Source organism: Panthera pardus, unplaced genomic scaffold, assembly GCF_024362965.1.
Source record: "Panthera pardus isolate Hobbes unplaced genomic scaffold, ASM2436296v1 HiC_scaffold_13, whole genome shotgun sequence".
In the NCBI taxonomy this organism is placed as follows: Eukaryota; Metazoa; Chordata; class Mammalia; order Carnivora; family Felidae; genus Panthera; species Panthera pardus.
This window is the reverse complement of record NW_026526688.1, coordinates 160,240,516-160,253,650: the sequence shown is the minus strand read 5'-3', so window position 1 is coordinate 160,253,650 and position 13,135 is coordinate 160,240,516. Positions and strand designations below refer to the sequence as shown.

General features: G+C 37.6%; 1 protein-coding gene across 8 annotated transcripts in view; it reads left to right on the top strand.

Moving 5' to 3' along the window:
* Positions 1-16: 16 nt before the first annotated feature.
* The window catches only part of EXOC1 (exocyst complex component 1), a 62,095-nt gene continuing 48,976 nt past the window's right edge, over positions 17-13,135 (top strand). For 6 of the 8 annotated variants that reach the window (XM_019469512.2, XM_019469487.2, XM_019469516.2 and 3 more), the window contains exons 1-3: positions 17-180; positions 4,630-4,763; positions 11,164-11,294. In XM_019469512.2, the coding sequence (XP_019325057.1) occupies positions 4,640-4,763; positions 11,164-11,294 (255 nt within the window). In that variant the 5' untranslated portion in view covers positions 17-180; positions 4,630-4,639. The other 2 variants (XM_019469519.2, XM_019469478.2) reach the window with 2 other exon arrangements.

Here is a 13,135-nt window from a genome sequence, read left to right as displayed (position 1 = left end):
GGGTCGACTTCCGGCGTGGTTTGTCACGTGCCCGGAAGTGGGAAGTGGTGGCGGAACGGCTGCTTCCTGGTCACGGCTAAATTGACGGGCTCATCCTAGTAGCGGTGGCCGTCGGGGCCTTGTCCTGTCTCCGTCTTGGAGGACCCGCCTCGGCACAGCCGGGCTCGGTCCAGCCTTGTGGTAAGCCCTGGGCCGCGGCTGCCCGGTAGTTCCGTCGGCGCGGAGAGACTAGCAGACAGGCGGGCGCCAAGGTCTGAGGCAGCGTTTCAGTCCAGCTGTTGGCTCCGCGTCCGGGGTCGGGTACCTCTCACTCCTCTGGCCTCCCTTTCGCCCAGTGTCTGGGTAAGGCGCAAAGCCCGCTAGGAGCATCCACCAACTCCCTGCTGCCCTGCGGGCTAACCGCAATCCTCAACACATCCCTTCCTGGTTTCATCCATAAGAACCAGATTTCATTTGTGCAAAACGGCCGTGATCGTTTGTGTTTTGGCGTGGACCAGGAGAGGAGGGCGTAACAGTGCCTTCTTTGTCCAAATACACATTTCTTCTAAATCTTTAAGACGCATTCCCCTGTCTCTATGCACAGTTTTCTGGATGACAATGCCTCCGTTTGCTGTGTTGTCTCGATAGCGTTCGGGGCGCAACCCACGCGGGCACTCACATTGACAAACTCTTTGTCACGCTGTGTAATGGTCCAACTGAGTTTAAGGAAACAAGAACCAACACAGTAAGCAGTGGCTGACTGCTTCTGGAACGTGATCAGACGTGGATTCTTTTTTTTTTTTTTTTAATTTTTTTTTTTTTTACATTTATTTATTTTTGAGAGACGGAGACAGCGTGAGCAGGGGAGGGGCAGAGAGAGAGAGTGAGACACAGAATCAGAAGCAGCAGGCTCCAGGCTCCGAGCTGTCAGCGCAGAGCCTGATGCGGAGCTTGAACCCACTAACCTGAGATCATGACCTGAGCTGAAGTCAGAAGCTCAACTGACTGAGCCACCCAGGTGCCCTGAGACGTGGATTCTTAAACCTGGAAAATAGCTTTAGAGGATTTCTAGTGATTTATTCCCTGACTTACACGAAAATACTCTAAAGACTGGACCCTTAGGATGTAAATGCCACGAAGGCACGGCTGTTCTTGTCTTCGTGAACATGCCTGTCATACTCGCTTCTAATCTGGAACACTGCATTGCCCTTCATAGGCATCAGTATTTGCTGAATAAATAAGGGTGCCATAGTGCTTTTCATTATGCCTAGCTCCTTTATGAGGTATAACCAGTCCTCTCTTGCTTTACACTTACTTACACTCAGTTGTTGATTTTGTCCAAAGAGGGATGGTGTGGTAAACGTTGGCCACTATCAGCCACTCATTTGACCAGTTTTTATTATTCAGTTCAGGTTATCTCAAGAGGTACTTGCTGACTACGTAAGAAAGAAGACAGAACCTTGCTGGAGCACCTCTTCCTCTCTCTTTCAAGAGAGTTCTTGAGATCTCTAAGCTTATGATCTCATGGACCAATTGGACTGCAAGTGCCTGATTGTTTAGTAAATAGGGAAGTTCCTTAACAATTGAAAGAAGAGATCAGTTTGGATTAAGATGTTTATTGAATCAATTTCATATAAACCATGAAGTGTAATTAGGGTTTGGTTAGATGATATTCCCTGCATGGAAAAGCACCTAAGCAAAGATTTAAAGACTGCACTGAGCAGAGGGCTTGGAGTGGAAGATTTGTATATGGGAACCTTAGGAAAATGTTGAGCGGTGGCATGTTGTGATGAAAGCTATGTTTTAATATTATTTGTTTATCAAGGGTTTGGAGATTGCGGGAGCTTGCAAAGAGATAACCAGATACTGAATTGTTAAATGGACTTGGTTGATGTGAACCTGGATTAGTGTGTTAGCAGTGGGAACAGAAAGGAAGGGTAAATTATATATAGATGAGAAATCAGCAGAACGTGGCAGCAGATTTCGTGCTGACAATGGAGGAGGATAATCAAATATGACAGATTTTGAACCTGGACATTTGCTCACAAATGTGAGTTGGAAAGGGAAATCTTAGGAAAACTATAGTTGTCATGTTATTTGGTGCTATCATTTTGCTTAATTTTGAAATGCCTGCTAGGTCTTTGCCAAGTTCTAAGAATACACAGATGAATAAGGTATGATCTTTTCCTACAAAGAGCTACCTTTAATGTGGGAGAGAATTCAACTAACTAGAAATTATGGTTTGTAAGTGCTATGTTAGCTGAGTAGAGGGGAAGTGTTTGAGAAATATAAAAGGAATTATTCTTCTTGTATGTGTGATTATTTCACAGAAGAGGTGACATTTTAGCAGGATCTTGGAAGAATGGGTTGAAATATTTAGGGGGAAAAGAATACCAGGAAAAGGAAATTGCACGAACAAAGCCCAGAGATAGAAATGTAAAGTGGCCGTTATGCAGTGTATCTTGGACATCGGGTGGAGTAGAGCTTTTAATGCAGTGTCTAGGCCCTAGAACATATTAAGTGATTAGTAACATGGACACAAATTTTTTGCAATAGGTGGAATAGAGGTTAGGATGGGTGAAGATGTAATGAGATGGAGAAGAAAACAATTGGGGAAAATTGGCTTCTATAGCCTCTGCAGGGTAGATGGTGACATCATTTGCAGAGAGGGTGGAGGCTGACAGTAGAGTTGAGAATTGAAGAAGGTGAATAAAGATTTGCAGCACACTGATGGGGAGTAGGAAGGGGTCCTCAAAGGAAGTGTTAAAGGATTGCGGAGCAACACTGAAAGTCTAGCTTTGACTGGATTTAGATACTTGTAATGAATGCAGTGAACATGGACATATGGCCTTCTTGAGTGGTATATGTATCCCATGAGAAGTGAAGAAAAATACAGTTCATGGAAATTGATAAAACATGGTGAACAAGTCCACAGAGTAAGATAATTGAAGGAGACAGTGTGGGTGAATGCTACCTGCAGGCTAAGTGGAAAAGAAATTAAGCTTGGAGAGGCCAGGTAGATGATAACAGGAAGGAGAGGTAGGTCAGAAGACTAGAGGCTAAGATGAGGTGAAAAAGGAATGAAAATTGGAAAATGTGATTTTTTGTGAGAAAAGCAATTTTCTGAGTTGGAGCAGAGATCGAAGTTTCACAGATTGAGTAAAATATAGGTGATAACCTAGCTTCCAAAAATGGCATCATATTGTAAAAATTCATTCTGTGTCATTTATTTCAAACTCATAATTTCTTCGTTTTCCCATATAAAGGGTGTTAGAAGTTAATTTCCTAAGCAAGCTTACCTGTATGAAGTATTACACATTTACATTGGAAATAGTAATATATACACAAATATATATATTTCAAAATAAAGTTGAAAAGACATTTTTAAAAATATCTAACTTAAGTTGATATTTGAAGAAAGACATTGAGTTAAGTGAGAAAAAGGAGGTAAGTGGAAACCTATTTCTTTATGATAGCTTTATTGAGATATAATTCATATGCCATAAAATTTACCCACCTAAGCATATAATTCAGTAGTTTTTAGTATATTCACAAGGTTATATAACCATCAGTACTAATTCAAGAACATTTTCATCACCCAAAAGAAACTCCTTTCTCATTAACAGTCACTCCCCATTTCTCCTTGCTCCTACCCCTAGCAACCATAAATCATTCTGTCTTTATGGGTTTGTCTACTCTGAACATTTCATGCAAACAGAATCATAAAATATGTGGTCTTTTAATTGGCTTCTTGCACTTAGCATATTTTCAAGTTTCATCAGTGTTGTAGCATGTATCAGTATTTCATTTCTTTTTAATGACCAAATAACATTCCAATGTGTAGATATTCATTTTGTTGTATCAGTTCATTAGTTGGTGGATATTTGAGTTGTTTCTATGTTTTGTCTATTGCGAATAATACTGCTATGAACATATATGTACAACATTTTGTGTGGATGTATATTTTCAGTTCTCTTGAGTATATACCTAGGAGTGGAATTGCTGGATCATATCGTAATTTTATATTTAACTTTTTGAGGCACTGCCAAACTGTTTTCCAAAGTGGCTGCACCATTTTACAATCACCAACAATGTATGAAAGAGTTCCTTTTTCTCCACATCTTTACCAACACTTGTATTTTTAATTTTAGCCATTCTGGTGGGTATAAAGTGGTAGGTAGATACATATTTGATTTTGGTTTGCATTTACCTAGTGGTTAATGATGCTGAGCATCTTTTCCTGTGCTTATTGGCCATTTGTGTATTTTCTTGGGAGAAATGTCTATTCAGATCCTTTGCTCAGTTTTTAATTGGGTTATTTTTTTTTATTGTTGAGTTATAAGAGCTCTTTATGTAGAAAATTTATATTCAAAAATTGAGCATGGGTTTTTTTCTTAAAAAAATTTTTTTTGTATCATAGTATTTGCTAAGCACTTCTAAAGATTTTAAAGTTTGATAACACTGGTTCTCTAATTTCCTTTCCAAACATAAAGCTTTTTATTTTTATGGTATAGGTATGTTGATGTATTAAATCATTCTTCCTATGCTTACTAGCTATAAATAAGATCATTTTTTAAATTACAAATGGGACAATGAAGGACAGAATGATTTTGAGAATAAGCTTAATATCTATACTCTCAATTTTTTTAGCTGATTAAAAATGACAGCAATCAAGCATGCGTTACAAAGAGATATTTTTACACCAAATGATGAACGCCTGCTGAGTATTGTCAATGTCTGCAAAGCAGGAAAAAAGAAAAAGAACTGTTTTCTGTGTGCCACAGGTGGGTATTTAGTAAGAAAAAGCTCTTGTTTGGCATTCTTTTATTGTTTTAGTCCCTAGGGGACTTTTCCTCCTTGTTTTTAAAATTCTCGTTGTCTCTATAATTGGAAAAACTGTTGGGCCAACAAACTCATTTTTTTAAATTGTCTTTAATTAAGGGGCGCCTAGGTGGTTCAGTCAGTTAAACATCTGACTCTTGATTTCGGCCCATGTCATGACCTCACACTTCGTGAGATCGAGTTGAGTCGGGCTCTGCACTGACAACACAAAGCCTGTTGGGATTCTCTCTCTCCCTCTCTCTCTGTTCCTCCCTCCCTCGCTGCCCCTCACTGCCCCCCCCAAAGTAAATAAATAACTTCTAAAAAATTGTCTTTAATTAAATATTGAGTAGATACCAAAAAATCTATGCCATATATATAAGGTGTGAAGACTAGCCATACAGTGAACATGTGTGCTCACTACCCAGTATAAGAAGAATATTACCATTACCTTTGAAGTGTCCTGTGTGCCCTTTCCATAAAAAAAAAAAAAAAAAAAAAAAGTTGTTTTTTGTTTTTTTTGAGAGAGAGAGAGAGAGAGAGCACATGAGCTGGAGAGGGGCAGAGAGAGAGAGGGAGAGAATCCTCAGCAGGCTCCAAGCTGTCAGTGCAGAGCCCAATGTGGGGCTCAAACCCATGAAACCATGAGATTATGACCTGAGCTGAAACTAAGAATCCAATGCTTAATCGACTGAGCCACCCAAGCATCCCCTGTGTGCCTTTTCCTAATCCCATTCCCTTTCCTCACTTATTAAGAGGTAACTGGTATCCTGAATTTTGGTTTAGTCTTTCCTTGCTTTTCTTTATCATTTTACTATCTGTCTGTATTTGTTTGTAATCTCAGATAACATATTGTTTAGTTTTGCGTTTCTTTGAAATTTGCATGAATTGAATGCTAGTGCATATATTCTTTTGTGACTTTTTCCACTCAGCATTGTGTTCATGTTCATGACTTTTATTTCTGTTCTTTCATATAACCATAATTCTTTGATTTTCACTCCTATGAGTGTTCTACTCTATGAGAGTACCATTTATTTATACATCCTACTAGTGATGAACATTAGGTTTGTTTTCAGGTTTTACTGTTTAGACAGCCCTTCTGTGAGCATCTTTGTCCTTGTCTCTTAGTGTATACAGGCAAGAAGTTTCTAGGGTAGATACCTAAATGTGTGATTGTTGGATTATAGGTATGTGAATGCTCAACACTACTGTACTACCAGATTTTTTTCAAAAGTAGTTACACTGGCTTTCAATCCCACAAGCAGTGTGTATTTTGTGTTCTTTCCCCACATCCTAGCCAAAACTTGGCTTTGACAGACTTAAGCGTGTGAAAGATCTCATTGTGGTTTGAAATTTCATTTCCCTGTTAATAATGAATTGATGAATTAAATCTTTTCATGAGTTTATTGGCCACTTACTTTCCTTGTTTTAGAAATTTGTCTTAAAGGCTTTTGCTCATTTCTCTCTTGTGTTGGTTGTCCTTTTACTAATTTGTACAAGTTCTATATATTTACTGATTTTATGTTGGTTATATGCATTCCAGTTTGTGCTTTGTGTATTAGCCTTTTATGATGCCTTTTAATGAAATTTCTAAGTTTAGTAAAATCAAATCAATCTGATCCTTTATGGCTTCCGCTTTTGTTTAAAAATTTTTTCAATGTTTTTGAAAGAGAGAGACAGACAGACAGAGCACAGGCAGGGGGAAGGGGGAGAGAGAGGGAGACACAAAATCCAAAGCAGGCTCCAGGCTCTGAGTTGTCAGCAGAGAGTCCAACATGGGGCTTGAACCCAGAAACTGTGAGATCATGACCTGAGCTGAAGTTGGATGCTTAACCAACTGAGCCACCCAAGCGCCCCTCAAATATAAGTGTTTAAAATATACATGTATGTGTATGTGTGTGTATGTATATATACACACACATACACATACATACATACATATACATACATACACACTTCCCTGGAGTAATAAAAGTATTCTCCTACACTGTATTTTAAGATTTTTATAATTTTGGGGCACCTGGGTGGCTCAGTCGGTTAAGCGTCCGACTTCAGCTTAGGTCATGATTTCACAGTTGATGAGTTCGAGCCCCGCGTCGGGCTCTGTACTGACAGCTCAGAGCCTGGATCCTGCTTTGGATCTGTGTCTCCCTCTCTCTGCCCCTCCCTGCTCACACTCTGTCTCTCTCTCAAACATAAACATTAAAAAAAAATTAAAATTTTTATAATTTTGCCCCTCATGTTTTAGTTTTTAATTTACCTGTGTCCGTGTTTGTAGTGATGAATGTGAGTGTGCCTATTTCTGGGTTCTCTTTTATATCTGGTTTTTATTTTGTCTTGTTTTGATTGTTTATTTTTCCACTTATTTTAGAATCAATTTGATAAGTTCCAGATTTTGTTGGGATTGTAATTAGAATTGTTTTGAATATGTTGTTCAGTTCGAAGAGAACTTGCACTTTCATAATATTGAGTCATTTTGTCAATGGACAGGGTGCAGTTCTCCATTTATCTAGGTCTTCTTAATGCCTTTCAATAAGTTTTAGTGTTTTAAAAATTCTTTTTTTAATGTTTATTTATTTTTGAGAGGGAGAGAGAGTGAAAACAGGGGAGAGGCAGAGAGAGGGAGACACAGAATCTAAGGCAGGCTCCTGGTTCTGAGCTTGACAGCCTGACGCAGGGCTCGAACTCACGAACTGCAAGATCATGACCTGAGCTGAAGTGAGATGCTTAACTGACTGAGCCACCCAGGTGCCCTAGTTTTAGAGTTTTGAAAGGCTTTCAAGAAGTTGTATAGTTTTAAATGTTTTTCACCTATGTTGTATTTATTCCTAGATTTTTTGATACGATCATAAATAATAATTTATTAGCATTAATATATTTTTGAAGTTTATTTTGAAAGGGAGAGAGAGAGTGAGCATGCACATATGAGCAGGGAAGAGGCAGATAGAGGGTGAGAGAATCCCAAGCATGCTCCATGCTGTCAGCCCCAACTCCGGGCTGGATCTCCCAAACTACGAGGCCATGACCTGAGCCAAAATCCAAGAGTTGGATTCTTAACTGACTGAGACGCCCAGGCACCCCAGCATTAATACATTTTTAAGACTTTAATTTTTTAGAGCAGTTTTAGGTTTACAACAAAATTGAGGAAGGAGGTACACACATTTCCCTATACCCCCTGCCCCCACATATGTTTGGCTTCCCCCTTTATCAATACCACTGGCAACATTGGCAATAATTTGTTACCAAGAATGAAGCTACGTTGACACATTATAATCACTCAAAGACCATAGTTTCCCTTAGGGTTCACTCTTGATGTACATTGTATGGGTTTGGACAAATGTATAATGGCATGTATCCACCATTGTAATGTCACAGAGTATTTTCACTGCCCTAAAAATCCTGTGTGTTCTGCCTGGTCATCTCTCCCCCAGCCCCTACCCTTTCCAACCACTGTTCTTTTTACTGTTTGCATGGCTTTGCCTTTTCTAGAATGTCATATAGTTGGAATCAGATACTATTTAGCCTGCTCAGATTGGCTTCTTTTACTTAGTAGTATGCATTTACATTTCCTCCATGTATTTTCATGGCTTGATAGCTCATTTCTTTTTAGCACTGAATAATATTCCATTCCTGAGTGTACCAGTTTATTTATCTACTCACCTACTGAAGGATATCTTGACTCTCAATTTGACAATTATGAATAAAGCTACTATAAACACCCATGTGTGGATTTTTGCATGGACCTAAGTTTTCAACTCCTTTGGGTAAATACCAGGGAGTATGATTGCTAGATCATATGGTAAGAATGTGTTTAGTTCTGTAAGAAACCACCAAACTCTCTACCAAAGGGGCTGTACTGTTTTGCAGTCCCACCAGCAATGTTTGAAAGTTGTTCCACATTTTTGTCAGCATTTGGTGTTGTCAGGTTCTAGAATTTGGCCATACTAATAGGTGTGTAGTGGTACCTCGTTGTTTTAATTTGTATTGCCTTGATGAAATATGGTGTTGAGTATCTTTTCATATGCTTATTAGTTATCTGTATATCTTCTTTGGGGAAGTGTCTGTTAAGGTCTTTGGCCATTTTTTAATCTGTTTTTTGTTTTGTTTTCTTGTCAAGTTTTAAGACTCCTTTGTATATTTTGGATAACATTCCTTTATTAGATGTGTCTTTGGCAAATTTTTTTTTTTTTTTTTTTTTTTTTTTTGCAGTCTGTGGCTTGTCTTCTAATTATCTTGATGTTGTCTTTTGCAGAGAAGAAGCTTTTAATTTTATTGAACATTAATACATTTTATTTTTATTTTTATTTTTTTAATTTTTTTTTTTTTAACATTTATTTATTTTTGAGACAGAGAGAGACAGAGCATGAACGGGGGAGGGTTAGAGAGTGGGAGACACAGAATCTGAAACAGGCTCCAGGCTCCGAGCTGTCAGCACAGAGCCCGACGCGGGGCTCGAACTCACGGACCGCGAGATCATGACCTGAGCCGAAGTCGGCCGCCCAACCGACTGAGCCACCCAGGCGCCCCAAACATTAATACATTTTAAAAATCATTTATTGTTAGCATCTAGAAATAATTGGTTCTTTATGTGGATTTCTATATCTATCAATCTTGCTAAACTTTCTTATTAATTCTAATAATTTGTCCATAGACTCTTTGTAAATAGTGATATTTTCTTCCTTCCTCTATAGTCTTTATATTTTTTATTTATTTTTGTTACTTTTGTCTGCTGGTTAGGACCATCAATACAGTGATCTCAAAGGGATTATCATATATGATAATTGCGGTTTTTTTGTAGCTATCCTTGATGGTACTAGGGAAGTTCCCTTCTATTCCTGACTTCTTACTTTTTTTCTTTTTGATTTTTTATCATGAATGGATGTTCAGTTTTATCAAATGCTTTTTCAAATCATTGAGATTATCATATACTTTTCTTCCTTAATTTGTTAGTGTGGTGAGTAATGGTACTTGGTTTTTCAAATAATAAATTGAGTTATTGGAGTAACCTAACTCAGTGATGATGTACTATATGCCATCTATTATAGCATATATTATTTTTTTATGCACCACTAAAAAATGCTGCAATATTACTTCGATTGTTAAGACATATTCTGATTTCAGAGATGTTAAAATGTGGGAAAAAATGTACATCTCACACTTGGTAAAATATTATTTTTTGTATATGCCCCTGGATTAAGTTTGCCAATGCAGTATTTATTCATAATTATTTGTACATTTGTAGTTATAAGATTTTTCACCCATGTTCATTAGTGACATGGTCTTGTAATTTTCTTTTGTATACTGTCTTTGGCCTTGCAACCAAAGTCATAAGGTAAGTCGGGAGTGTTCCCTTGTTTTTTGTACAGTGGAATAGTTATGTGCATTTGGAATGTTTCCTTGGAAAGCTTGGCAAAAGATACCAGTAAAACTGTGTTAGACTAAGTTTTGGGGGAGAGATTTTTCACTTCACTTTCTTTAGTGGTTGTAGATTTTCTATTCTTAAGTCATTTTTGGTAATTTACATTTTTTAGAGATTTAACCACTTCATCTAAATTTTTTAATGTATTGGTATTCACTCCAATCCATCCAGTATTCTGCTGCTAGAGTAATTTTTAGAAACAAGTTAGAGCAGGTCATTTCCCCAATTAAAATCCTCTAAGAGCACCCCTACAACCTCAGATAAAGGTCCTTTGTGATCTGAACTTTCATCTTTTTTGGTAACTTTGTTTCCATCCACTTTATTACATGTATAATCCATATGAACTACTTATTGTTCTCTGAATTGGTGTTATGCTCTTTCAAGCCCCTTTGGCTTTATGTATGGCAGTCATTCTTTAGAGCTTTTTTTCTTTAAAAAGTTTATTCATTTATTTTGAAAGAGAGAGAGTGAGCACATGTGTTCAGGAGGGGCAGAAAGAGAGAGAGAAAGAGAGAGAATCCCAAGCAGGCTCTGCACTATCAGCATGGAGCCCGATGTGGGACTCGAACTCATAAACTGTGAGATCATGACCTGAGCCGAAATCAAGTGTCGGATGCTTAACTGACTGAGCCACCCAGGCACCACTAGGACTCTTTTTATCTACCTCATACTCTTCCTTCAAAACTGGTCTGAAGCTTTACTTCTCAAGGAATCTGCCTCTCTCTGACCCTGTCGTCTGAGATTTAGATGTTCCTTTGATACTTTGTGCATCCCTCAGTCATAGCGTGTGTTAGGAAATACTACTCCTAACTGGTTTAACATAATATATAATACTGGTTTAGTATCATGTACAGGCACCTGACAACTGTATTTGCAATGAGTAAATGAATGGATGAAGAATAAGTGAGTGACTATTTCTAGTGAAAGTATGTTTTACTCAACAGTGACAACTGAACGCCCCGTGCAGGTGAAGATGGTCAAAGTCAAGAAATCTGACAAAGGAGATTTCTACAAAAGGCAGATTGCTTGGGCCCTTCGAGACCTTGCTGTGGTAGATGCCAAGGATGCTATTAAAGTACGTTTTTCTTAGTTCTTTGACCTGTGTTCAAAAAGTGTCTTTCATCTTATAACATAGTATTATGTCTTCTAAGATGACCTACATTTCTTGTTTTGTGACCCTCTGCTCTACCAACTAAGCCGGAATTAGTTTAAAATGTATCATTAAATCTTTCATTTCCCACACCTCAGTCTCAAGCAACTAAATAAAAACGTATGTATGTTTCATTGTTTTTACTTTTTTTGAGCTACAATTATGTTTGTGCACAAGTTATGTAAACTGGAGCAAAATAACTAGGTGTTTCTATATTTAGATTAGATTATAGATTTATATAGATTTATATAGATTATATATTTAGTATAAAGTCCATATATAAGTACACCTTTTAAAGTGTCGTGTGAGTGGGTTTTTAAAAACCTTCATTGTTTTGGTAAAACTTAGTTCAAAATGGTGTGTAATACTATAACCAAAGTGAATCTTTCTTAGTCTTCACAAATTAATGTAAAATCATCATCTGAGGCAACCAGGCTGGCCTTTTGAGACCATGTTTTCATATTTGTGGCTCAAGTAAAGGAAGCAATAGTGAGTTAAACACCTTATTTTAAGGAACTTAAAGACTAAGATATAAGAATGTAAATATTACACTTCTCACTTAAGCCACACTCAAACTTTAAGAAAGTTGAATAAGGTGACAGTCATGTGAAAGGACCACATTTATTTCCGACAAGTCAAGGCTTTTCACAGCAATACCCTTTTTTCAAAGAAACCAAGCGGAGCTCTTCTGGTTAAGTTAGGTTTTCCTTCCTCCTCAGCCTCTCTAACCTTGCCCCTCATCTTCCTCTGCAACCAAAGGCACCTCCAGGGATCTGGGAAATGTTTTGTGATGGGCTGATAGCAAGGCTTACATTAATGTAATTTCAGATGCCCTTTGATTTAACCCTTCCAGTCTCACACATTTATTTTTAAAAGGTCCAGAGATATAAAAGCTACCTCCGTAGAGTAATCCAATAAAATAAAAGTCTGACTTTGTCCTTATCCTGGGACAGACTTCTGGGGAACTAAAAGCTGGACAAAATGACAGGCAGTTGAGTCAGGTGCAAAATACTTTTTAAATGAAGCAAAAACAATTTCAGGGGAGCTTCATGTATCTAAAATATGCAATTCAGAATTCAGATTTCTAACATATGTAGAGAATGCCTTTCTATAAGTATTTTAGGCACAGTGGGCCATTGCTTTATCCCTAAGGGGCACCCAAAACACTTCAATAAACTATTTAATAAATTCTGTTACCATGGGAAAAGATCAAGAGTAGAGACTTTTTTGGTAGGTTTCTGGTTAAGAGAAAATACTGTAAGGGCTTTTTAGAAATGCGTCTTTATTAAAGAGGCTTTTTCCTTCAATAGTTTTGCACTTTATAACCCCATTGACTTGCATAATTCACTAACATTGCTGATGCTTATTTGAATGCTTTCTCACAGCTGATGCCTCATTGCTCGCTTTCTTAATGGATTTTTTTTTTCATTTTATGTAGGCACCTTGGCGTGTGTACACTATATATGGATATAAAACATAAAATTTTTATACATAGCCTAACATTAGCCATTTAGTGTCACACATTGATTTGTGTGAGTGTTGCCACTGGAGCACTCAGCTTCTTTTATGGCATTATGGGAAATATTCCCAGGGAAGAGATCATTTCCCATCAAGTTTTGGATTAGTTGCCAATACTCTTAGGTTTTTTTATAAGTAATAATGCAATTACCTCTTCATTATAAATGCCAATTTTTTATCTTTTGATGCTCCAATTCTGCTTATTGATCTAATTAGTAGTTCCATGCTTCCATAATGCTATTGTTGTA